The sequence below is a fragment of the Haemaphysalis longicornis genome, unplaced genomic scaffold (assembly GCF_048455015.1).
Source record: "Haemaphysalis longicornis isolate Haplotype H1 unplaced genomic scaffold, Haemaphysalis longicornis Haplotype H1 scaffold_12, whole genome shotgun sequence".
In the NCBI taxonomy this organism is placed as follows: domain Eukaryota; kingdom Metazoa; phylum Arthropoda; class Arachnida; order Ixodida; family Ixodidae; genus Haemaphysalis; species Haemaphysalis longicornis.
The window spans coordinates 27,707,442-27,733,920 of NW_027526225.1; the positions used below are offsets into that span (position 1 = coordinate 27,707,442).

General features: G+C 46.3%; 1 protein-coding gene and 1 long non-coding RNA gene across 3 annotated transcripts in view; both read left to right on the forward strand.

Annotated features, from left to right (window-relative positions):
• Positions 1–14,922, forward strand: part of LOC144161541 (phospholipid-transporting ATPase ABCA3-like) — a 65,835-nt gene extending 50,913 nt beyond the window's left edge. Inside the window, exons 8-12 of the mRNA XM_077692196.1 lie at positions 5,960–6,077; positions 9,671–9,825; positions 11,837–11,992; positions 13,867–14,077; positions 14,915–14,922. Coding sequence (XP_077548322.1) covers positions 5,960–6,077; positions 9,671–9,825; positions 11,837–11,992; positions 13,867–14,077; positions 14,915–14,922 — 648 coding nt within the window. The remainder of the gene's footprint in view (positions 1–5,959; positions 6,078–9,670; positions 9,826–11,836; positions 11,993–13,866; positions 14,078–14,914) is intronic.
• A 3,685-nt stretch (positions 14,923–18,607) lies between these two features.
• On the forward strand, positions 18,608–22,949 carry LOC144161901 (uncharacterized). 2 transcript variants are annotated; one of them, XR_013320525.1, is made up of 5 exons: positions 18,608–18,740; positions 20,104–20,245; positions 20,435–20,594; positions 20,682–20,804; positions 21,294–22,949. It is a non-coding gene; the product is annotated as an uncharacterized LOC144161901 (long non-coding RNA). The 2 variants fall into 2 exon arrangements; XR_013320524.1 differs by lacking the exon at positions 18,608–18,740 and having other exon boundaries at positions 20,060–20,245.
• Positions 22,950–26,479: the final 3,530 nt, after the last annotated feature.

Consider the following 26,479-nt stretch of genomic DNA (forward strand, 5'->3'; position numbering starts at 1 on the left):
GATGAAACGCGAAGCTTCTTTCTTCGGAAAACACACTCTGCAGGAAAGCCAAATTACACAATGTGTTTTCCCAAATGGATATTAAGCGCCTCAAGAAAAAAAAAAAACGCACCTTGGTCAGAATCGAACCTGGGTCCTTGCGTTATGAAGCCGACGTTTATTTGATTGCGCCATTGAAGCACAGTTGAAGTAGCGTGTATTTTGGACTTTGACATGGGTTGCATAGAAGCAAACTTGACGTTTTCAGCATTTTATTTACGAAAGGAGCTTCCATAGTTCTTGTTGGCTTTGTTGACTGATTTATGGTAGCCGCTATATATTCCAGTGCGTTGAACGGAAAGAAAATGCGGTTTCGATTACGGTTCAGGTTCGGGTAAAATCATTTCGCTTCGGTTCAGTTTCGGTTCGAGTAAATCACGTAAACCGGTTCGCGAACCGGCTCGATAGCTCGAACCTGTTTGCGAATGGGTTGGATGAGTTGAATTGTCAGTGAAGCGAGAAGGAAATGCTTCGTAGTTTAAAGCGGCCGTAAACACAAAATACAAACAAAAATTCCCCAATAGCCGTGGTGCGATTTCAAAGACAACTTAAAATGATAGGACAGGTATTAAGGAAAAGCAGGTGAAGTAGAGACGATTCACCGGACACTTTTTCGTCCTGCCCTTAATGGCGTATAGGAACTAGTTTGGGATGTTTTCAAAAGATGGGACATGTGTTTGGCCGACATTTTTAATTTGGGCGGAAAATTTGTATATAGCTCCTTGTGCAGAGGGAATAACACATAAGTGATAAAGAAAATAACCTACCCTTTCTAAAATAAAATCCCAATGTCGGCTCGGGTCACAGACGCGTTGGACAAGGAGCGCAAAATTTGAAAATTTTGCCTCCGTAAAACACCAACTTGTTCAGCTATCACCGCAGATTTTTTTCTGTCGACACTTCTCGTACTTTTAAATGAATTTTAAATTTGTATTTGGTTTGCCCAGGGAAGTCTTTCCAATAAAAAATTTCAAACGTGAAATATTTCCAAAAAATGCCAAAATGTCATATTCTCTCTCTCTGCACCTAAACAAGCCTGGGAGTTAAATTTTTTAGTATTATTTGTCCACCATATTGTTTTCGAGACCATTTTTAGCAAAAATGTTAGAGAGCCCAGGAAGCCGGACGGTCTCAAGAGGTCCTAGCACAAGGACTCTTCCTCAAGGCCAACTGCTTAATAGAGACATTTACTCCTACTCCACCTCGATTAGAAAAATACATGTACTCCAGATAAGTCGGGTATTTTGTTCTAATTTTAATGACTATACAACAATGCTATCTTTGATTTTTTTCACAACTTTCAAAAATCGAAGACTAGATTGCTCTTGATCGCATGACGTTGCATTACTTGAGCGAATTTGTAGCAACAATACACGAAATATGATCTTGTTCGCTGTATTACGCTGACATACTAGAGTGGTTCGTAACAAACTTCTGACATGTAAGTATGACGAAAAGTGGAAAGTTATAAGGACAAGTTGGGTTATGCGAAAGGTCAGGCAAGGTAAGGGACGTCTGAAGAAAAATCTAACACTTTGTTTGCTGCTTATTGGAGAGAGCACAAATTATGCGTGTATGAACTCTGCAGGGAATATTCCAAAAACCGGGTTTCCATTAAATTTGTCTTCTCGCGGAAACACTATCCAGATAAACACGCATCTCCATGAAGTGAATCATGGCGAGTGGGTGAAGCACTGGGGCTCGTTCTTGCTGTAAATCACCCGTGGCATTGCCCACCCGTGCATGTGAGTGACAACGCGTGTGTACAGTATATACATTTCCAATCCAATCCAATTTGATACAATTCAATTTAATCCAATCCAACCCAATCCAAATCCAATCCAATCCAATTCAATTCAATCGAATTCAATCCAAGGCTCCTCGCGCATGCGCAATACTGTGTACACGGATGCCAAGGCACGGACAAAGCGAGGTCCTAAGGTGCTTCGCACCTAAAATATGGGTGAGGGTGATCCTTCGAAGCTATTGGCGGTGAGATGGTTGAGTGGCGCCCCCTGCCTCTGACGTCGGCTTAGGTACTCGATTGCGCCTCTGTCGTCTGCTACACTCCGCTTGTAATAGGCAGCAGTGCCAGTGCTAGGAAAAGCCCGCTTTTATGGTTTAGTGCATTAAAAAGCGTATTTATATAAATTCAGTTATTTTTGCTAGATTCTGACACACCTGAATATATTTCAAGCTGTATCACCCAGAAGTTTGGAAATACGAGGACGGAGAGTACAACTTTCTTCAGAGCATCGGTCAGAAGATCGTGTGTAACTTGTCCTTTCTAGCTTATTCGCGGGGTTCACCGCTCAGACCTCCTCGATAAGTATACACAATGTTCAGCCTTCCCTACATTATTTTTGAGATGCTCTGATGAAGACTCAACAGTCTAATGCTACGTACCAAGCAGCGGTCGCCTACACGCGCATCGCACAGCAGAAAATAAAACGTCTTTCTTCAATTTCTTTCGTTGTTGTTGACCTGCATCAGATGAATAATTTTTTTTCTGCCAAACGAATTAATTTTTCTGCGCTGTCAAAAACGTCTTATTTGTAGTTTTGGGGATTTTGCAATGTTCACAAAGATCGTGTGGATATTTTTCTCAGGCTGTATGGCATACATCCCATTCTCGGCAAAATTGACTTTCGTTGTGGCTGCGTGCAAGAAGGGGCATATCCACAGCGTGCGTTGTTTATTCACATGCAAATACAGTGAGAAGGTTTGTGCTACGCACCCGTGATCGCGCCTCAGACAACGTTGTATAGAGTACTCAAGGGCGTCTTTTGTTCTCCGAATTCCTGTAGTAACCAACGTTATCATAACGAACTGACTCGACTCTCAAGCCGAACAGTTATGACATGATTACGGTGCTGAAGGCTTGATATACTCGCTAACGAACTCAATGAATAGTATACGTGCATATATAACAAGAATCGGTACAGATTAACATGTCCTATTTGTTGTTTTCCAACCATTCAAGGTGTAAAGAACAAATCCTAGTCTACTCGGAATGACCTTCTATGAATTGAAGAAAACTATTCTTACCCTTTTGGCCTGCCCAAAGAACCCACCCACTAACCAGCTAGATTTTGCTTGCCTGTTAAATATTGTTTTCTTCTCCTACTCCTCCTTTTGAGTGGAGTTTTAATACAACGCATATCTGAATATTAGGAAGATATGGCTTCGGAAAATGTACCGAAATATCCCTCCAGGTCTGAAAAAACATACCGTTACTATATTTTTACCGCAAACGTGACTCATTTTGCTCAGTTAACTTCAATTCTGGTTACAAGCCTGGTATAAAACCAGCACGCGCCTATACACACAGTGGGTTATTTGGAACTCGACCTACAGTTTTTGTGGCCCATAGTGCATGTCGGCATAGCTTCATGCCATGACAACGTAAAGTGATGTGATGCAACACTTTCGAGCGTTCGGCAAGGTTGAAAAAACTGTTTTACCTTACATACGATTGCCGCGAATCGTAATGCATTCTGCTAAAGCCGAAAGCCCCGAAGGCCCGGAATTTGTTTTGGGCTTGCATTTTCGTTGTTATCGGTTACTCGCAACTTGCTCTTCCCTTTGTTCGAAATATTACTTAATTTAGAAGCTGACGCTAGCTTTGACTCTTCGCGTTCCGCACAGGACCGGCTTCGCAAGGAAGGAGCGACGCCGGCAATCTTTCTTTCGTACCGGTATCCAAAACTATACTTCAACTCACGCCTTGAGCTAGAGTATGCGATTTTAAGGCTATTCTTATCATAAAAAGTTACGCACACGCAAAATCTGGGGCGGACAAGCAAAAAACTCCCAAGCATTTCCCCGAGGGTGAACATGGTTAAGTGCGAATGCACGGGGTGATGCTATGAGGGGGAGTAGAGTTAAAATCCGTTGGCATTCGCCCGTGAGCGCGCGCGAGCCGACCCACGGAGGTCTGGCAGTTTATCCCTGCATATATAGGGGGGTACGCCGCGCCGAGCGCGCCGAGCCAGGTGGCTGAGAGAGGAGGCGAGCGCAAGGGGAGAGGGACAGCGGCGCACGGCAGCTGCAGCCGAGCGAGGGGGAGAGGAGAGAGTGTGACGTCACGGTGGAGAGAGAGGCGCGCGGCAGCTGCTGGGGAGAGGAGGCGTGCTGTGACGTCATACCATGACGTCACGGCGTGAGGAGCGGTGCGGGGAGCGGCGCGCACCCGCGCAGCCACGGCGAGGAGGCGGAGCGAGCGCGGTCACGTGGTGATGTGACGTCACCGCGCCGTTGCTACCGACGCTCCTCTCCGCTCTACGCCGTTGCTAGGGAGAGGAGGACTGCGGACGCCGCCGCCGCCGGCGGTGGAAGGTTTGGGGTCGCTTATAAAGTGCATTCGCACTTAAAACGTCGAGCGAGCGCAAAGGGCAGGAGAGCGAGCTCGAGTGAAGCAGACAAATGCGAGAATCCCTAAGCCGACGTCACGGAAGCGTGCTTCGCAGCGCCGCCTGTGGTCGCGCCCACTGCCAATACCAGTGCTGTGAGGCGCACCATATATTGCTGATGGGCAGAAATATTTTGAACATCCGGGAATGTTCAAAAAAAACGGCGACATCTCGACACGCACGCGTTTCTTTCGCGTGCATCAGAAATACGGCCTGCGGGGGCTGCGATCAAACATGCATAATTTCGTTCTAGCGACCTATCCCACTTTACTCTTGCGGATAACACATACGAAGTACTTACGCTTTCCAAGTTTGTTACTGTCTTAAGCAAACTACAGAGTGCAACAAGGAGTCACATCTAGGGTGTGGGCCTTCGCAGTATCGCCGTGCAGCAATCTTGCCGCCTCAATGTTCCTGTACAGTCGCAACGAAAGGGAAAAATCGATGTTTAATATCGCCTGCAGGATGCCGAGAGTGTCATTTCTCTCGCTTAGACTTGCACTCTGCGTGCATGCACGACCAGCAAGGACGTACCGTTGCGTCAGAGGTTGCGAAGTTGATCTTGCATGCGTGGAAGAGAAAAGGCCGAATCAGATTTAACCGGTAACCGTTATTTAGTTTCTCTATGGGTCCGGTTTAGCGGGATGAAAAAAATAACGATTCGTGTTTGGGCTCAGTTCCGGCAAATACCGGTTCTGTTCCGGTTTTCGGTTCGGTTCGGCTCCGGTTCAACGCCCTGATACATTCATTGAGCCACAGTTGGGCTCCTGCTGTACTTATTGACGTAATGAACATTGTTATCCCCTCATGTATTTTTCCTCCCCGTTATGTAACGCCTTCGTGCCCCTTTGGGAACAAATGAAATTAAATGAAACTGTCACTTCATGATAGCTGCAGCAGCAATCGCTGACTTGGTTTAATCGTAAAATTTCCCTCTGTTGATCCCGAAGGCGACACGAATCATCGCTTGGTGGGCGCACGTTCGTCGAAGACACTTTTGAAGACTTGTTTTAAAATTGTCTGAATTTGCCGCAGTTCTTGCAAAAGATTGACCTCCCGTTCAATAAGGATGCAGGCGATCTCGGTGGTCGTATATACCACAATCTCCGTGGAACAGCGCAAAAGGGGCGTGGATGAGATTCAACAAAATCGACAGCTGGGCTAGTTGGTATCCGTCCATCCTAAACAGCGCTTAACAAAACAACGACGAGAGGAAAAGACACAAGACCGCGCTGGATGACGGCGGTGGATGAGACGCAGACGGGACAAAGTGCAGACTAACAGCAGGCGTTTATTGCACAGAATCCCTTATATATAGAATTACGTTACAACAGAGTAGAGAAAGAGGGTAACGGGTAGAAACACGTGGACATTTCGAGCCGTCACTGCAGTTCACGTATAATCACCATATCAATTTTGTCAATTAACAGCCGTATCCCTCAGTTATATGTTCTGTTCAGTGCGCATTGCGCAGTGGTGTGGAAGTGTTTGTGGTGTTGCGTGTGCAGGTGTACCGCAACAAGTTCGCCGTGGACCACCTGAGCCTGCGCCTGTACTACGGCCAGATCCTCGCCCTGCTGGGACACAACGGCGCCGGCAAGACCACGATCGCCAGTATGCTCTCTGGTGAGCCTCGTGAGCCTCAAGCAGACTATATATATAAGGTTAGTAGAGAAAGAGACAAACGAGAAAGATTTAGAAAATAAAAATAAGTTTACTGACCTTTCAGGGAGAGGACTCCCTTTCTTCAGGGAGTCCTCTCCCTGAAACGTCAGTAAACTTATTTTTATTTTCTAAATCTTTCTCGTTTGTCTCTTTCTCTACTAACCTTATTTTTTTCGCGCTCTGTGTGAGTTTTTATCTTTTCAGTCTATATATATATATATATATATATATATATATATATATATATATATATATATATATATATATATATATAAGGTTAGTAGAGACAGAGACAAACGAGAAAGACGTACAAAATAGAAATAAGATTACTGACGTTTTTGGGAGAGGACTCCCTTTCTTCAGAGTACCCTGAAGAAAGGGAGTACTCTGAAGAAAGGGAGTCCCCTCCCTGAAACGTCAGTAAACTTGTTTCTATTTTCTACGTCTTTCTCGTTTGTCTCTGTCTCTACTAACCTTCTTTTTTTCGCGCTCTGTGTGAGTTGTTATCTTCTCAGACTATATATATATATATATATATATATATATATATATATATATATATATATATATATATATATATATATATATATATATACACGAGAGGGTAGACACACGTATGAAAACGATGATCGAACTAACGTTTCGACTGGGGTCCGGTCTCTGACGAAGACCGGACCCCGGTCGAAACGTTAGTTCGATCATCGTTTTCATACGAGTGTCTACCCTCTCGTGTATTTTTGAAACCGAATCCCGGAACTTATTCATCGCTATATATATATATATATATATATATATATATATATATATATATATATATATATATATATATATATATATATATATATATATATATAGTTATTATGTTTTAAAGACCTTTGATTGATTATGCCACCAAATTACCAGCCGGAATATATGAAACAGAGAGGATTATTTTTAGATTTTAAGATATTTTGGTTGCGCCCGTTGCCGCTGGCATCGCATAGGTTTTCGTCCATCCACCAAAAAAACATGGCGTCCTCGTTGATGGCCCTTGGCAGCGTGTCACTTGATACCCGCACACGATTTCTAAACTTAAGAAGCAAAAGCTAGTCAAACAAACGAAGCAAGTGGTTTGCTAAGTGTACGCCCGAGTGAGACTGATGCAATCGGGAATCTCCGTTGTTTGGGCAATTAGTTCGGTTAGCCAGTTTGTCGCCGTAAGCGAACGTGTGCGTATAAGCGTGTGCGTGTGCTGCTCTTTCAGCATACCAGTATACTGCGCCCACGCTGTGTAAGCACACTACACATGTCGGTGCTGCTGCTCATTTTTCAGCACCACAAGTGTTTACAAATGAGTGAATGCCCTCAGAACTTCATTGCTGACAAAATTCTCTTCCCTTCTGAACGACGGCATAGCCCACGTTCTGTATGAGTTTTCCAGTCAAATCGCTTGCTTGTGTTTACCAACAAATGAAGCGTGGGGAAGGGGGCGCCAATATGCCGGCATGCTCGGTGATCGTGCTTCAGCGAACTCAACCACGAAGCTCATGCGAAGAAATGAACTGCATCAAATGCGTATATGTTACGCCGAGACCGAAACCGAAACCAGTTTACTAGGAACTACTTTGGCGCAGTAATACAGGGCAGTTAGCTTCCTTCGCCCCTCCCCCCATAGCTTTCTCTACATTGCCGCAGAAAGTTGCCCTCGAGGATAGTGCTCCTGGTCGGGGAACCATGGATGGTAAAGTTAAACTAGTGTTACACTGCATGGTGGGCTACATTGCAAAAGGCTCCCTTGGTCTGTAACGCGGGTGGGACCTTTGGAACGTCACGGCTGAGGTGGTCTAGAATTTGCTGCTTGGATAAAGACGTCCTGTGAGCGAGATGCAGGCGAAATCCGATCATGAGGTTTTGTTTTTGTTCTTCGAGCTAGGAGTTAGTTAGGCGTTTTAGATGTTCGAAGATTTTCCGAAGCGTGATGTCAGGGAGATATATTGGTGATCTGTGGTGGGTGTAGAGGTGACTGCTTAGCTGTGGGATTGCCGCCGAATGCCGCCATTTCTCGGTATAGTAAAAGACAGAATTATTCAAGTTTTAATTGCTGCTGCATTGTTAAGATTAGTCGCCGCCATTCATTCACTATTTGGCGTTAGTCTAGAGCGTCAATGTATTTGCCACGAGGACAAGAAAAGGCACCGTACTCCGTTCGCGTCCTTGGCGCCAGTCCGCGCAATGGTCATGTGTTCGCATTCTATGTGACCATTCAACGAAGCGACCTCACCCGTTTTGTGGATGAAAACTCGACCGATCCTCGAAAAATAACCACGAAAAAAAATTCGGCCAAGTTTCGAAGCATAATTAAGCACAAACTTAGCCGAGCCAAGAATGACCTAGGCGGGGCCGCCAGCTTCGCGGTTTGGCCAGTCTTCGCACCGCTAGTACGAAGCTGCCCCAATTTTTCTAGTGTACTCGAAGTCTTGCAAAGCGAAGGGCTTGAGCTTTTACTTCAACTGAAGAAATAACGCAGAACATTTTGTTTGAATTTGCACGCCAGTGTTCTGGCGGCGGTATGCGCGCGGAACTCGGCCCGGGAGAATCGCCGGACATTGCCGTGCAGGCGCGGAATTTATATGCGTCGGGGTTTAAACAAAAAAATGAAATCCCGTTTCTTGAAGAAAGATGGTTAAGACGCGAATCTTTCTCCCATATCACCGAAGTCAAAGCCCAAAATCCAAACTACTTTGACCGTGTTGGAATGGCACGATCGGATAGACGTCGGCTTCATAACGCCAGGGACCCAGGCTCGATTACGACCAGGGGAAGCGTTTCTTTCTTGATGCGCTTGGTGTGCCTTTGTGAAAACCCATTCTGTAAGTTGGCTTTCCTGCACTGGGTTCCGGGCGTGAATATTTGGATTCTGGACTTCGAGGAGATTGGATTTCGACCTGAGAAAGCTTCGCGTATCAACCATCTTTCTCTTCACCCACGACCACCGTGACGATGATGATTGGTATTGGTTTCCTCTTTGCAGCGGGATGATGACGTGTCATCTTACCAAAAAGGACTAATATACCTAGGTTTTATACTCTTCGTTTAATACTGGCGCTGCTCTTAGGGCAGGAACAAAAAGCTTATTAGGCACAAAATACTTTTTTTTTTCGTTACAGGTGGTAACTGTCGTAGGCAAAAATCCCCTCTTTGCTTTTCGTCCGCCAGGCGGCCGCTTTTCTGATGGAGGCGAAAAGCAAAAACGCCCGTGTGTACGAGATTTCGGCGCACGTTAAAGATCCCCAGTTGGTCAAAATTAATCCGGAGCCCTCCACTACGGCGCGCCTCATCGCCTGCGTTGCGTCGGCGCGTTAAACCCCACAATCAATCAATCAATCAATTTTCGTCCGCCAGCTTTCTTATCTTCTTTTCGTCGCCTCGACAGCCTTGAAGTTAACTTCCTCTGTTCTACCCTTATACCTCGGTCAGAGAAAGTTGGCTTTCCTGCAGTGCGTTTCGGGACAACGTCGCCATCAGCGGGGGATAGAAAGGTTGGCTTTAAAGCGCGACTCTTTCGTGCGGCGCAGGCTTCCTGAGGCCGACTTTCGGAACGGCCATCATTGAGGGCTTCGACCTGATCAAGAACCACGACGACTCGCTGGTCAACGTGCGCATCTGTCCGCAGAGGGAGCTGCTGTACGAGGAGATGACCGTCTACGAGCACCTCTACTACTTCGCCACTGTACGCGAGATTTCCTCGGGCGCCTTTGATTGCGAGGTCGCGGGTCGGCTCGATAAAGAACAGTATATGCGCACTATCCCAAAATGGAGTTCTGTTTTTTGAAGTGCTAAATATCCTCCTGGATCTTGACATTTTCCCTCGCCACATGCTAACCAACGCTAATTGCACTAGATTTTCCTCCCGTCAGAAGTTCTTGTTGCCTAAGGTAAGAACTAATTATTTCATATTTAGTGTACTTTTGTCTGCTGTTTCTTTTTGGAATGGTGTACCACTGGAAATAAAGGTAGTTACCTCAGTTCAAGCCTTCAAAAGAAAATTGAAGATGTCCTTAGCTACCCACCACTACCTCGTTGAAGGATTTTACTTGTGTGACATTTTTTCTCTGCTTTTTCTGTGGTCAATTGATTCCAGTTTATCCCACAATATGTCCTATTTTTTACAATAGCCCAATGTTATACCATGTTTGATAATATTTATATAACGTCTGCAACACTTACTGGTTGTATTGTGCTCACAACTTTTCTCCAAAACATCTAGCGCACGAGGTCCCTCCTGCCGTTTGCAAACCTTGGGACCTCCTCCCGTACACCCCCCCAACTGTTAATACACTCTTGTACTTTTCCGAATAAATTTGAATTTGAATAATTTGAAACGCCTTGAACCGACACAGTCTTACTGAATTGGCGGCTGAGACTTTACTTTTGAGATCTTCCAGTCTTAAATAACGTATAACCTCGAGTAAGGGCAGCACCTGTGTGTGGGCCGCACCACCCTTTTTTGAACAAAAAATTAAAAACTTGTCCATGTATGAGCCCCACTTGGCTTTTCAAAGCGGCCGCCTACATTCAACCGCCACCCGCGATCTCCCTAGGTAGCGCGCAACTCCCTAGAAAAGGGCATAGTGTCTGCCCTGTCTCCTTATGCGGCAGCGTCGCAGCATACGCGGAGTTCAATCCTTCAGTGTGGTTTTTCAATCGTCCTCCAGCCCCGAAGACACGGACAGTGATATTCCGTGCACGCAGACAGATACGATTTGAGTCATTTTTAAAAGGGGAAAAATATTTGTGCCGGGCCTCACCCCCAAAATTACCGCGGGAATTTTGAAAAAAAAAAAAAAAAAAAAAACCTGCGGCCCTTACACGAGTTTCTACGGTATGCAGCCAAAACGAACGCTGGTAAGCAAGGCGGTGAGCCGCGCGGAAAATAACTTTTTACCATGGATGTTGTATAAAAACTTCTATACAACCTACTTGCTTTTAACTGTACGAGAGGTGAAAAAGATGTATTTAAAAATGCGTAAAAAATGACCAAACATTTACCTACGAACTGCTGATAGATACTGCTGATGTAAATAGAAGAATAAATTAACTTAGGAAAGATGCATACTGCTGATGTGAATAGAAGAATAAGGGAAGTTCGGCTGATTACCATGTTTAATTGAACTTGCAGAAGGAAAATTGGTTGACAGGACATTTGTGCTTTTTTATAACATTGCCTCAAGCAGACAACCATCCACATTCGACATTTTGGTTTCGCCACTTAAGTATCTTGATCCTTCCATGGCACGCAAGGCACTTACTCGTACGCCCCAGATTGTGGCAGTGCTGTTCCTGAAAAATTCGAAGAACTCGGGTGACTAAATGGGGCTCGAGCTGTGGAACATTTCATCAGGAAGATAGACGAAGACAAAGAAAGAACACTGTACAAGGCTGCCGTTTCTTCGTCTTTGTCTATTCTTTCGGTATTTATTCTTATTTTCCATTTTCTTTGTCTTATTTCACACATACTCATCTGTGGAACACAAAGGCTATGGTGTGGAACACAAGGGTGTAACACAAAGGTGGAACACAAAGAAACACAAAGGCTATAGTTTTTGTCTAAAACGGCGCTGAAACGGGTTCCACGGCGTAGTACCAACATGCCCAACAGCAGTTATGCTTAGCAATCCTTCGGGCCTTAGCTCTCTCCCCTCAAGCGCAAGTGTGGGTGGGACCCACTGCGACTCGTGCAGGTGCAACGCGTGTCCCAGGACTCGCTCGTGGAGCAGATCGAGGTGCTCGTCAAGTCCCTCCATTTTGGCCAGCACCTGAACAACTTTCCCAGGACACTGTCCGGGACGATGAAGAAGAAGCTGTCCTTGGCCATCGCCATCGTCGCCGACCCCAAGGTCAGAGAGCATTTCAAGACCCTGCAAAGCACAAGCAAGCATTGTGGCGCCCGCAGTGCACAATATACGCTCCCAAAACTTGCCACTCTTGCCGACAGTCGAGCTGCTATTCACCAGATTCCCTTCAACCAGGTTCCCTTGCGCTCCTCACAGGAAACGTCACGGGAGATTGGCAAGGAGGATGTATGAACAAAAATTTCAAGTTGCTTTTCCCACTGAACAGGTTCACGTAAACGCACCCAGAGTTGCCGAAACGTCACCTACCGCAAAGTTAATCTCCGGATTATTTGAGTGTTCATTTAAGTGCAGTTCTCAGGCAGAGCATCGCTATTCACCAGCGATCGCGCAAGAGATCTTTACGGTTGACTTTAAGAGCATTGGGTGTTTTTGGCGTGTCCGTGCATAAACTTCCGTGCTCTGGCGACAGATGTTGTCCCTAACAGTTGTCTCTAACAGTTCTCTAACTACCCCGTGCAACTACTTGCCTACTTGGCTGCACACTACATAGTGTGTTGGCGGTATCCGGAATCCCCGTTCAAGCTATTACCAGAGTCTTTAAATGCTTTTCTGGTCATGAAACTGCGCCGTCACGCTATGGCAGAGCTTCTGTGCTGCCCAAGAAGGCCGCGCCCCGCAGCGCTGGTGTTGATCGGAAGGCAGCCGGGCAAGTGGTCGGAGCGCGTTTGGCAGGGAACGGACGCTCGGCGCCTTATCAGCTGTGCGCTTTCGCTTTACGTGGCCTGGGCCGCTGAAATGGAGTTATCATTTTGTGAGTGACGAAAAAATTTGGCGTGAACAGACATGCTGCCACTGCGTTCCTGCCTGCCGGTCAGGCTACAAGCAGCGGCGGCCGCGCCCGATGCCCTCGGATCTGCGGGGGCGCCCCTCACGGTAGCCTTTGTCCCCGTACGAAACTTGGCCGGGAGTTTCATGACCAGAGAAGCATTGAAGGACTTTATTACTATTCATAGGCCAGGCTCCTCTAATGAGAGGATGTGTTTTGAACCCGCGTATGTTCTGCGATGTTCTGCGTGCGTGGCCAGGCCCTCCGTGGCGAGAGCACTGCAAGGCCATTTAAGGCGAATGAACTCGTAAAGAAACTGTTGGTGATAACGCTGGTTCTCTTCCATACTATACCCCAGCCCGTCTTGTTCCGCCTGACGCCTCGAAGACGAAGAAGTTGAGCCACGCACCGTTTCAGACAAGCGTACGCCTCCAGGAGGAGTGGATGGCTTAGGCTTAGTGGAGGTCCTAAACCTAAACCCGTCTTTGCGGGGTCGCGGTCGGCTCCCAACACTGAGCCTGATGTCCACTCCCGCTCTATCACCTGTGGGCGCGAAGCTAGCGGATCCGGTGAAGTGATGCAGCTCCTGTCGACAACCCGAGTGGAGGAAGCCCTGGCCCCAGCTCCCGCGGCAAGTCCCCCGGACTAAGAGGACTTTGGGAACCGATAAACACGACTTCCCTTTTTAACAAAGGAGCAGTTGCAGGTCGAGCCTCATCGTCCCTATGCTGAATGTGGTGCGGCTAGCAGCGCTAGGAGCAGGTTCCCAGACCCGGCGGCGGCCTCGCAGAACCGGTCCCCAGACTCGCTGATAGATGGCGCAGTGTTCTCGCAGGTGCGGGTTCGTCTTCCTCGCGCTAGGGGAGAGAAGGAGCTTCCCGCCGCTGAAGTTGAGCTGCCGATTCTTTTTACGAACCGTAGAACTAGCGCTTGTTGACGTTTGACCCGACACAGGAGAACTGCAGCCCCGATATTTCAGAAGATTTCGCACGGGTGGAGCCTGGCTTAATTTTATTTTAGACGTAGAAACTGCAGTGATGTCTGTCCATTGGTGTGTGAGATACTAAGAACACGCCCCTGGACGCCGCAGGTTTTGATTCTAGACGAGCCCACCGAGGGCCTGGACCCCAAGAGCCGGCACGAGGTGTGGGACCTTTTGCAGAAAATGCGCCGCACCTGTACCATGCTTCTGATGACTCACGACATGGAGGAGGCCGACGTGCTCGGAGACCGCATCGCCATTATTGCCGAGGGAGCCATTCGCTGCTGTGGCTCTTCGCAGTTCCTCAAGCAGAGATTCGGTACGACGTCCCCTTTGACGTCCCCTTTGGTTGGTTGGTCGCGCTCTTGCAATGAGCGCGACTCCTGCGACCAGATTCCCTTGTTCCGCAAAACCGGTCTTTAAGCCGTTATTGTTTCCGCATCGCAATACAGTCAACTTTTTTGGGGATAACTTTACAAAGGAGCGCCCCTATACTTGCCTTCCACGGTAGCCACTCTCGACTGCTGCGTCATTGGTTCCATTGCCGCAAAGTAATATGGCCGTGCCCAGGCTTTGCCGTCCTGCGGAAGGCAATTGTTTGTGAGCGAGTGCAGCTGGGTGTCGTGCGCTACCACGGTGGCGCTGCAGTTCCTACCACGCTCTGCGTACCTTCACTCCCAGCCACCGCTGCACTCTGGGTGTGAAAGTTTCTCTTTTATAATTAAGGGCGAAACAGGAATGTATCACATTTCTCCCTGAGGGGTAGACATTTTCTCCTTTGAAGCGCGTTTCTCCCCCTGGGAGTGGAGGAACGTTTAACCCTGTATTGAGCTAATGGAGGAACGTTCCTCGCAAAAACCGGCATGGCGGCGCTATCCGATCAAGGCTTGTTATGGGGGAAAGGCTTGGCGAGCTGATCGGTTTGACGACCGCATAAGTAGACTTGGGTAGGTTGCTGTGGTTGCATGCTCTTAATATACGCTAAAATAACCAAGAGATTATCTGTCGAGCACCAGAACTGCGGTTAGCAAGACATGACGCCATTCGTACGCGCGACTTCATCCAATCATCCTAATTCGCATTTAGGGCGAACGAACGCGCCACTATAAACACAACAAAAGTCATAATGATTGAATGTCGCCTCCATTTCCCCCAGGCTTCTAACCCTGCCGTTCCCCGACACAGGAGATCACAAACATCCAATGCGGCCGTTCGAGAACAACCAATTCTAATTCCAAATCCGTGTCCCCCCCCCCCTTCCTGCGCTTTCTGAAGAAAAAAAGAAAGAAAAAATGTTGGGAACGAGACCTGCTCCAGCCGGGCAATGAGAGGTTTAAAGCCAAAAATTAACAAACAGATCTACAAGCCAACCGAATACTTTTAAGGAAAAGCCAATTTGAAGGTTTAAGAAATCCCGAAGCACGTAACAGCAGGACAAGAAAGCAAAGTTCAAAAGGAAAACTAATCGCAAACGACGATAGAACGAAGCAGAAGACAGAAAGTTAAAGTCAGTTCGGCACCAAAGTTCGAACAAGGCGGCAGATTCACTCTAAGAAAACTTTCAAATCTAATGAAAGGCCACATGTTCCACCCCACACGTTGCTACCGACACGCAGACCGCCTGAAATCGTCCATATCAGCGAAAAGGCGGCGCCGGCGGCGCGAACGTCTCCGTCGGAGTGACGGCGCCCCAACACAATACATACACAATTGAATGCACAGGTGACACTACTCGCCATCTAACTAGCTCGAAGTGAAGCAATCGTAAATGTTAAAAAATGACCAATAGGCAACGCTAAAAAAAAAGGGGGGGGGGGAGGAGCAGCTACTCTGCATCACTGTCAGTGGGCGCTTACATCAAGGTGTTTTCACTATGCCTAACGTACGCAATATTACAGAGGCCGCACATTCGCGAGTACAGATTGGGACGAAACATAGCCCAACACAGCGATATACACTTCATTGAAGGCATTCACAGAGCACAATACATGCAGTGGAGCATTCAACAAGGCGTAATACACTTATAGATTGCTCATGGACTCTTAATCTGGTTCCATGTAAGTTCCAGTTAAACGGGGCGATCCACATATTTTTATCTGGATCTAAACGAAGAATAACTGGAACGAGATATATAAGTGGATCTTATCTGGAACTGTCCATTTGTTTTCTTTAGGTTTGTGGTTAATATGTGGAACCGAATAAATGAGGGGATGCGCTGTCAGCCGTTCCAGTTACTGTTCCACTTATGTCCCAGTAAAAAGTTTGGACAGTGCTTTTGTATATTTTTTGCTCGTGTCTTGTTCCACATAACTTGTGCGCTGAAGTGAAGTATGCACTGAATCGTGCATTAACTGGAACAATGAATCACATATATGTTTGACGCGCTTTGGCGCACAAGCGCACGCACAAGCACTTGCACGCACACGCCCACAGACATAGATACAGACACGAATGCAACCACGCGCACCCACACATACACACACATGCATGCAGTCACACACGCACACACGCACGCACCACATAAAATTTAATAAACTTCTTCGATATCTATGGAACTGTCTTAGAGCAGTTTACTGATATAAGACGGCTAAGACGTATTTTTAGTGACGTTATTTGACAGAAAAAAATATGTCCACTGCTATAACAACACCGTACAAAGCATGAAAGGTGCGAGAAAAGGGTATCTTAGCGAAAATAGAAATTCCACGAACCTCTTTCAGGTTGTCTGCGGCGCTCAGACCACTTTAGTGAATATCGTCTTTTGCTAATTGCAGACGCGCAGTACGTCTGAAATCACCAATGACTTGAATTTGAGAAGGACCAGATGTCCTCAGGTTCTCCTTCTGCGTTTGGGACAGAGCCGTGGTAGTGCTGAAGAATTCACTGGGCTTACGTGGATACCTCATAAAGAAATATATATGGTTGTTGAGACTATTGCATGTTCTGCATTTGGTTCACAAAGCGTCGCAGAAACATTGTTTTTTGCTCAATGCTTCAATGCTCAGCCATGAGCTTGCTGTGTTGTAGTACGTGCACAATTTTAAGTGCTTTACAGGAACGTATAAATGCCTACAATCTGCTGTAAAATAGGTACTTAGTCCACGTTATTTATGCCCTGATGCGGTATATACATAGTGTTAACTGACTGTGCCGCATTTTACACTGCACGCAGCATGTCACGCATGCAGTTATATATGCTTGGATGTTCGTTAGCATTTTTCGTCTCGTGCATGCTATTAAGGGTGACTCACCTGATCCAATTCATATGGGACTCACTAATTCATGACGCAAATTCATGAGACTTAGTAGTTCAAAAGCACCATGTACCGTACAAGAAGTTTTACAAATTCACAGAAATGACACTAACGACCCGGTTTGCTTCTTCTAGAAATACAGTAGACCCTCGTTAAGACGAACTTGGTTAAAACGAACACTGATTAAGAACCACAACATTTTTCTCTTGTAACGTCCACAATGCAATACACCTCCGCTTAAGACGAATTTCGGATAATACGAATACATTTTTACGGTCCCTTCGGAGTCGTCTTAACGGGAGACTGCTGTATATCCTTTCTTTGCAGAGATAAAAAAAAAAACAAGAAACGCATTTTGGTTTATCCAGTCTTCACTGGAAGGCGCTAGCGGTCTACCATGCGAGAGTTTTATTTCTTTGTTTCAGTAGAGAAGCGACATATATCTAAAATAAGCAAACTAGGCCGTTGTGAATATCGGTATGTATTTGTAAAACTATTCGTATTGGTGCACGATGCTTTTTAAGTCCGTTGATCATGACGTAATAAGTCCGATAGGAATGCTAACAGGTGAGTCCTTTTTAATTTCCACAAGCAAAAACACAAGCCTCTTTGCAGGGAGCGGTTGACTGGGTGAACGGAACTAAACTTGGACAACTAAATATACCACGTGATACCTGCATTATTTTGTATGTATTAATGCTGAAATGACATTGTAATTCCTAATTATGCTGTGCAGTAACGGCAAAAATGCGCAGAGTTAACTTGCTGTTGTTGTGTCTTGTCATAGTAATTGAAGTTCATTGAATGACCCGCCTTCTCCAGCTGCTTCCCCAGTTGCTGTTTTCCTGTAGTATTGGTGTTCAGGAGGGAAAAGGGCTGGGAAACGGGCCGATGTATTATTACTCGCTAATTAGCTGTAAGTAGCTTAACATAACGTGGGTATCTAAGAGCGTCGCAGTATATTTTATTGACTACGGAAAGGCTTGTTGTCAAGAAAAGCAGTAAATGAAGCCACGCCCTTTTGCGTTCATTGTAAACAGTAACGCAGAAATTGCCATCCAACGTTAAGCTCGGATATCGCACGCACTCACGGCCCTCCGCGAGAAACAACTTTAGCCAGTACTAACGCGCTAACGCGGCTATTATCTAAGCTTTGTTTCGGCCTCAGCGGGCGTAAACGTCCGCTTAGACGCATATCAACGTTTTCCGAATCAAATAAAAGACATCACGTGTGCCGAGTGTGATGAGCTCTTATGCGGGCGCATCGCCAAAGCCTCCGCGAGACCGAAAGTTTGCCGAAGCCATGAGGAAAAGACCGCCACTCCAGTAGCGCATTCCATGCGCATGCGTCAGCAGCAGCACGGCAGAGCTGTTTTTGCGTTGATTCACGGTACAGTGGGGCTGCAATGCGTACGACGACGACGGATAAAAATAGGGACTGCGTCAACACTTTAAACGACAGCAGCGCTCCCATCTTCCAGGATTCCCTCCGCTAATTTTACGGTCTTCCGCATGCAGCGCCACCAGTGGCATTCCCAAGCGGGTTTCTCAATTGCTCGCGCGATGCGCCTGATATTTACTAAAATTCTGGGTCACGCTGGCGAGAACCGTTAGCGCCGTTAGCAGTTTGATTGGGTTGATTGCGGCGTGCAACTGCGAATTTTTTCATATCCCCGGGCTGTATTTCCTGTTCGACGAAGTGGAGTTTTGCGAGGAGGCGCAAAAAAGGTCAGTGCTGCTTATTTATGTGCTAGTAATGGTTGTTGTTCAGTGACATCCTTGTTAACTGCGTGCGATAAACATACCGCCTCTCTGCCCGTTGTTCGTGTGTCGTCCATGCTTGTGGTCGCGGCGTGTAACATTTTGCCATGTGTAACATTTCGCGGCGTGTAACATTTGCAGCCGTAATTTCCCAAAACTTCCGTGTTCGTGGGTCAGAGTCGGCTGGACATTTCTGACTGCGTTCGTTAGCCATTGCTATAGGGAAGTTGCTGGATTGCGCGTTTCATGATTGGATGTTCCCTTACTGTGTGGCTTTGCTTAGTTGTATATGGACGGTTGCTGTGTATCTCTGCGGTAGCGAATCTTCTCGGGTTAGTCACTCGCGATAATCGCGCGTGCACACGTGTACAACTTCCAAGCAAGTTTGTCGGAGCGTCCGTCCTTAGATTTATTGGTATTTTTAAAACTTGCGTGGTAATTGCGTCGTTGTGTTAGTCTGCTGAGTAGAATGCATTTACTGTGCTTAGCAGACCGGGAGTCTTCGACTTTGCCCGTTGCGCGCAAGGTAGACGCTATTTCGAGTTGTGTTGATGTGCTTTCAAGGCGTGATCTTACGTTTATCTGTTCCATGTTTCCATGTTTCATGTTTATGTTCCATGTTTCTTTCAATTCCTTTGACCAATTGAGATGATATATTTTAAATAACACTGCCTGTAGTGTAGAGAAATGGAAGGGACAGTTGTCTTAGCAGTACCGCAGTAACAAACGTTTCTTTTGTAGAGGGGAAGAAATGTGGAAACACAACACGCAGCGGGTGTATAGAAAGTGTGCTACCGCAGTAACAAACGTTTCTTTTGTAGAGGGGAAGAAATGTGGAAACACAACACGCAGCGGGTGTATAGAAAGTGTGCTGCCGTTTCTATGCTGTTAATGTCAGTGGTAACTTGAGACTTCAGGATAATTAACCAATATCCATAATTAGTGGTTGCTACTTCACGAACCGCGTTAGAAATAAGCCACTCTTGCATTTTTATGCCGTCAATGTCGGTGGTAACCCGAGAGTTGAAATAATTTCCGACAACGCTCAGGTGATAAGTTCTTGCATCACTATGTGCACCCAACATTAACCCATTTCTGTGCTTCCTTGAACTTAGAAAATATACTGCGAAAGCAGATTGCTACATTCTGTATTCGATCTGTACAACCTGTCCAGATGCAGACTATGGCTGACTGTGGAGACATTTGTCTCTACACTGGTAGTTTGCGACAATTGTTTTCCTTTGTCTGAAGTACAGAAATTAAAACGAATTATATCAATTCCTTACATATACCTCTGAAATCATGGCTGTGGCATTCACTGTGGCTGAAGACATCTTCGGCACGCCGAGGCGTCGTCGTGACAAGTGTGGCAGATTATGAATGCATTGTGGAAGTCATAAAGCCACGAAAGAGTGCCTCTTGAGTGTTGCGTATTATACAGACGTTCACCACTCCGCATGGAGCAATGACAGGTGAGCCTAAAAATGTTCAAATATTTTTATATTTAAAATTGTTTCGCCTGAAAACGTTACCAGGGCTCGTGCTGCAAAATAAATTTTAGCACAACTAATCAGGCATTGTACCAGATCTTGTAGTACTCTCTTCTTAGAGGGAATCGTAAATTTATGCTTCGATATTTTTATACTGTTTTAATTTTCTAGGAAATAGGGCGGACCGGGACTTAAAACAATGGAACAAGGAATGCATACTGCCATTTTCCTGGTTCTTGAAGGCGTGTGTTCACCGTTCTTGATGGCGTGTGTTCACAAAAAGGAAACACATGAAAGCCGTTGTACGGGATGAAATCATTGCATTCTATAAGTAAGTACGCACTCCCAGTTCTGGAACTTTGATGGTCCCTTTTTAGGTTGTTGCAATATACGTAATGGCTTCGGAACACTATTTCAGTGACAACTTGACCTGTAGGTGAAAACGACAGTAAGAGCTTTTGGGAACACGTTGGCAAAACTTTCCTGGAAATGCACTCCGAGGAGGCCCTGCCAGGAACGCCTGCATCTTAATTTTAGTTGGGTAAGTTGGCATTTTATTTTTGTGGGACTCAATTTATGGTAGTGTTTATTGAAGCTGGAATTTTATTTTTGCGGGACTGAATTTGTGGTAGTTTTCTTTGTAGCAAAATCTTACTGTTAAAAATAAATCGTGAACTCCAATATTGGGAAATACCTTCACATTCAGCCTGTTTCGGATGCTTCAACATGTGGACAAAAAAACTATTATTTTGCATTCAAGTTGTGCAAACATTTTGCTTTCACATTGAGAGTTCCTGCTGTGATCATACGGCACCACGGCCACGCCCAGTGCGGTCGCTTTCCAGAATTAGAGAACGGCCATTGACAGTCTGTGCTAGTATTTTTTGTACATTGTTAGCAGCATTCCCAGAAAAGAAACCAAGAAATCGCTGATATTTCAATCAATTACTGTGCTATAAAAGGGGTATCCTAAGCAACTCACTCATTTAAAGCCATCGTCTAACAAAATTTTCTTGTTCCTTCCTTAAAGGTACATGGCGTGGTCCAGTTATTCTCGAGGTCCAGTTATTTTGAGAGAAGAAAATGGCAGCGTAAATATTGTCTGCAAGAAACACGTCATGGATTTTCCGCCTGCGTTGTCACATCAAGATGTGGTCATCCTCCTCGCCGTATATTTCATCTTAATCTCCTGAAACTTATGCTACTTTGGAGAGTTCTTGGGACTTTTGCAGAGAGTTCTTGGCCATTTAACAGTGGCCTGGTGTCATTTAAGTTGAAAGCTCTGTTGAAAGACTTGATGTGGTCACTCTACTTGGGGTTTTAAATTATTGTTAGACGTTGAAGCCTATTCGGAAAGATATGTCGCGGTTCAAATGATTGGTAGATGCAAGCGGCATGTCAATTGCAAAAGTGAAGTCGTGCTTTCCTTTGCAATTTTTCATTATTGGCACAAAGCGCAGGCTGCCTTTGCAGCTACTTTGTTAATGTAGTTAATGGCACTGCACTGTAACGTTTTTATTATTCAAGTGCAGCTCGTAATTTTTTTCTATGGCAGTGCTGCTATTGATGGATGCAAACGTAAGAGTAATTATTTACACAGACGGTTTGGGGCTTTATTAATCAATTTTTGTACTGTATCTTAGCTGACACCTAAGCCCTAGAAGAATGCGAAATATACATATTTGGCTTGAAAAAGTTGTTTACTTTGGACTAAGTTGCATTTCTTGCTTGTTAGAGGCAGTGCTGGGTCACAAGCATACTGTCGTCATGATAGTAGGGTTTGTATAGCACGCAACTGTGAATTTTACCTCAGATAAATGTTCTGGCTTGAAAAATGCTTCCAAGTTGGCTTGGTAAAATTGGTCACCTGTATGTTTCAAAGCGACCTGGCTTGGTTATTTGGGATGTCTGAATTGCTCTTGAGGGAATTAATAACGTCTTTAGAGTTAGGCTGCTTGTTAAATTTTAAAATGCGTAACATGCTCCGAGCTATCTGGTTTGTAAAATTTTGTAAGATTCACACTGGGTGCTATGAGCTTTTTTTTTTTATAAGTTATTTTAAATAGCTACAAATTGTCGGGGAAGCAACGCGGCTTCAGTGAAAGGCTTTTTCAGGGCGCCTATATAGTCGGTTTTGGCTACAGTTAGCTTGATATTGATATATGGTGTATGTTTTAGTTGTGCAATAGTGCCACATGCTTCCGGTAGGTTTTTCTGTGCAAATGTTATATTCTTAGTATTGGCTCCGGTGTTCTTTTCCTACACTCTTGTAGGTCTTGTGATAATCCAACCGTGTATGGCTTGTATTTTTGGCTTTTCCCTACAATTCAATAGCAAACTGCATATATTGGAACCGAGATGCGTAAACATGGTATGGCAAGCGCTGTGGGTACTTCCGCATTTGCGGTACCTGATTTCATGTGATAAAACAGCATATTTTATGCTCACTGTTGTGTAATGCTTTCTGAGTTAGTGCGAGGGTAGATGTACAAGTCTTTGTGACGCGGTTGCGCTTAAAGCCATCTTTATTAGCCATGTTTTTTTAACAAAAAAGAATGGTAAATATTAGCGAAAATAGGAAAATGCCACTTAGATCGTTTTGGCCACTTGATATCGTTTCGGTATTTGATCCTGTACGCTGGTCATTTTCTGCCCAAGTGGAAACAGATATGTCTCCGTATCTCAAATGTACGTAATAATACGAGCGAATAAAATTTGCTTAGGGTTTTGAAAAGCATTGTATCAGTGCTAATAGTTGGTTTGGTATGTATTTTAATGCGAGTCTTGTTTCTTTTACATGCAGCCAAAACCCAGAACAGGATGCGGCGGATGAAGCCAAAGTCTCTGTATGCCGCTCCAGGTATCTCAGACCAACTTTTATGTAGAACTGTGCTCCGATAGGCAACTGTTGGGAACTGTCAGGGACCACACTGCTGCGGCGGTTTCTGTTTTCCAATTGTTGGTATCACTGTGGGACGTATGTCAAGGCTGCGTTAGAATGGTGCTTGCGGTTTCCTTCTGATACCAATGCATCCGCCAGCCTGGCAAATGACCTCAGTTTATACCAACAGGAAAGCAGATATACTGGAAAAGTGGAGTCCCATAGACAGCTTCTTAACGTCTATCGGAACACCGTTTTATATAAACAGCTGGTCTGAAGGTACCTGGAACGGCGCACCGGATAAATCCATAATCATTTTACGTGGATCAGTGTTCCAGTAACTTACACTACCCGTTTATTTGGAACAGTGATCCGTATACTTTTATTTGGAACGCCGATCCAGATAATTTAGCTGCAAAAATATGTGGTGCACTGTTCCACTTACATTTTCAAAGTATGTGGAACACGGTTCCAAATATATAAGTGGAACTTTTTTGCAAAAAAGTTCCAGTTACTAAGTGGATCTTATGTGGATCCAGATTAAGAGTGTGGTGCAGGCCAGTCGCACGAAGCATACATGCAACGGTGCCCATGAACGCATGGTAATAAAAATAGACAGTCAGAGGGCAAGCCAGCAACGCAGGGATGGTGTTGCGCTGAGCCGTCATGTACATGCGGGAACAAATGAAACGCGCACACAAAATTATGAAGCAGCATAAGCTATACTGGCCGAGGCTGAGCAGTTTCGCGTGGACCTGAAGGACCATGCTGCGCGAGCGCGAGGAGCATTGGATTGGATTGCATTGGCTTGGAATAAATTGTATTGGATTCTAATCCAATCCAATTGGAGTACGGGTGTGCAGAGAATTGGGTCTGCTTAATTTCTCGGTCTTCGCAGTCCAGAGGAGTGACGTCATAGCCGCGGCACACTCACTGGCGCCGGCGCGTGTCCAGCTATGCGCCTGCATTGCGCAGTAGCCAAGTCTGACGCTGCGCCGGAGCCGTTTGATAGCCGTTTCGCGTGGCTCCTGGAGAGCCGTGCTACCCATGCGCGAGGAGCAGTGACTGGACTGGATTGGATTGGAAATCGTTTCAGCAGTAGTAAGCATGATAATCAGCCAATCCTAGACAACCAGGAAAGCTGAGAATAACCGGCGGAACCTTAGCTCACGCTACGTATATCCTGGCATAGCCTAGCTAAGTCACTGCTAATTTTTTGTTACAGTAACAAAGGTTGAAAATGTCTTTCCAGATATACCACTTGCGAGCAATTGTTTTATCTCGAGTCTATTCTTTGATTTTGCGTGTTTTGGTTCATATTTTGTACGCCCTATCGGTGGAAGGCGCTGTACAACCAGGGAACGATTTTGTTATCCGCGCCGTCGGCAGATTGCAAGGGGGCAGGGGAGAAATTTTTTCTCCCTTTACGGTGTTTGATGGAGGCATTATAGAACAGGCGCGTTACATGTGAAGCGCTAAAGGGAGAAACTCGCTGGGCTGAGGGCGAAAATCCGCGATTTTCTCCCTTTGTCTACACTTTTTTCTTAGTGTGCGTGGCGACGGGCGTGAATTGGCTGTTTCACGTGACCACTGATCCGGGAACCGGGCAGTGAACTCTAAAGCTAAGAACACACTACCGGTAATCGTGCCAAACCGGCTACGCGTCGCCCACCAGGACCAGCACACAACGGCCGCACGCTACCGGATTTCAACCGGCCTTGAGACCGCCTAGAGTTCCTGTATATCGCGTAGCGCAAGAATTGCGCGTCTGATTGCCACATGCCGCGGGTCCCAATTCGACAGGAAAGCCCGCTTTCAGTGCTGCGCACAAGGCCCCATTTTCAGTCAGATCTGCTCAATTGAGCATCGGCGGTTGCGGAAGCGGCGGCCGCTCAGCTGGTAAGCAGCCGACCATGCAGGAAAGATATTATTTCCTCCATGCAGCCGGCTACCGTGCTCCAGTTTTTTTCTGCGCCGCCCCTCGCCACTCAACCTCGCCACTGCCGCTGGCGCGGCGGCCCGGCGGCAGCTCCTACATGCGAGATGGGTGGCTTTCCCGCACGACCTGGAACTCAAGATTCCGGATGGACGCGCAACTCTGCTCCCCTAGGGGAGCTTTATATACAGGAATTCCAAGACCGCCGATTCCCGCGCGCCTCTTAGTGCTCGGCATTGGTCACCACGCCCACTGTCGCTCGTTGGCCTCTGGTGCCACCACTTGATCCCAACGCGGAGTTTTAACACGACAGTGTTTTATTCTCGGGTACAAGAAGATCTGAGTGACATCATATCCGTCACGGAAGTGACGTCGCAAGAAAAAGGGCAATCGACGGGGCGGCGCCCGGATTCGAGCCCCCGACTCTCGCCTTTCTTTCTCCGTGGTTGGCTCTGCTGTTGCTCGCCCCGTTCGACACGTATCCCAGAGCGGGGGAGAAGGGGCTCCCTCTCTCCAGAAGAACCGCCGCTCACTTTTGCTGGGCCACGGCTCACCCGCTCTTCAAAAAGAGCGACTCGAAAGACCCGGATCACTCCTGAGCGACGCATCTCTACTCTCGCGCCACGACGGGAGGTACGTGGCGCTCTGTCCACTGCGCTATGAGTAGAGACGGGAGCAGCTCTGAACGCGCCTTATATCTTTAACTACGAGTCATTCAGATGGTGCTGCCGCCTAGGAGAGGCGAAGCGAAGTAGCTCATTATGATGCTAATGAGCGCTGACAGTTGGCGCCGCCTTCGTGTACGGGACACGCGCGTGAATTTTGGCAACGCCGACTGTACAATCATTGCCTAACGCGTGAGCGAAAACTGGCCAAACAGCCACTCTCCTGCTGCTCTCATACCCTTTTCCGCTCCGTAGCCTTCCTGCGTGCTTTTATGTTCGCCGGCCAGCGCCGCTTCTAGGAAACTATGCAAAATAGTTGAAAGTTGTTTAGTGTTCCCCTGGCGGCGCTACAACGCCTTCTTTTTCACCATGCCTGCCTGTCTTGGTCTGTCGCTGATAAAACCGCCTTTGCCTTGAAGCAAAATCACTTCTGCTGCAGCACGCTGATGCTGGCTTTGCGCGTTTATCTACGTGGATCATGGGCCCCCTAAATTTTCTGAGCGGGGCATCCTTCCTCTGCCCCCTCCGCATTTCGGTCTTGTTTTGTCCCCGCTGTTCGCACTCCGCACCGGTATGCACTTTTAAAATTGGGGACTGTAGTGTAGAAGCACCCGGACGGCGTGGCGGGATCTCAGTTGCTTATCCTTTTGTTTTATATAATCTATATAATACAAGCACGTGACATTTTAAATGCGGAGCATTTCTTAGGCTCGCGATGTCACTCGTCGATGTTG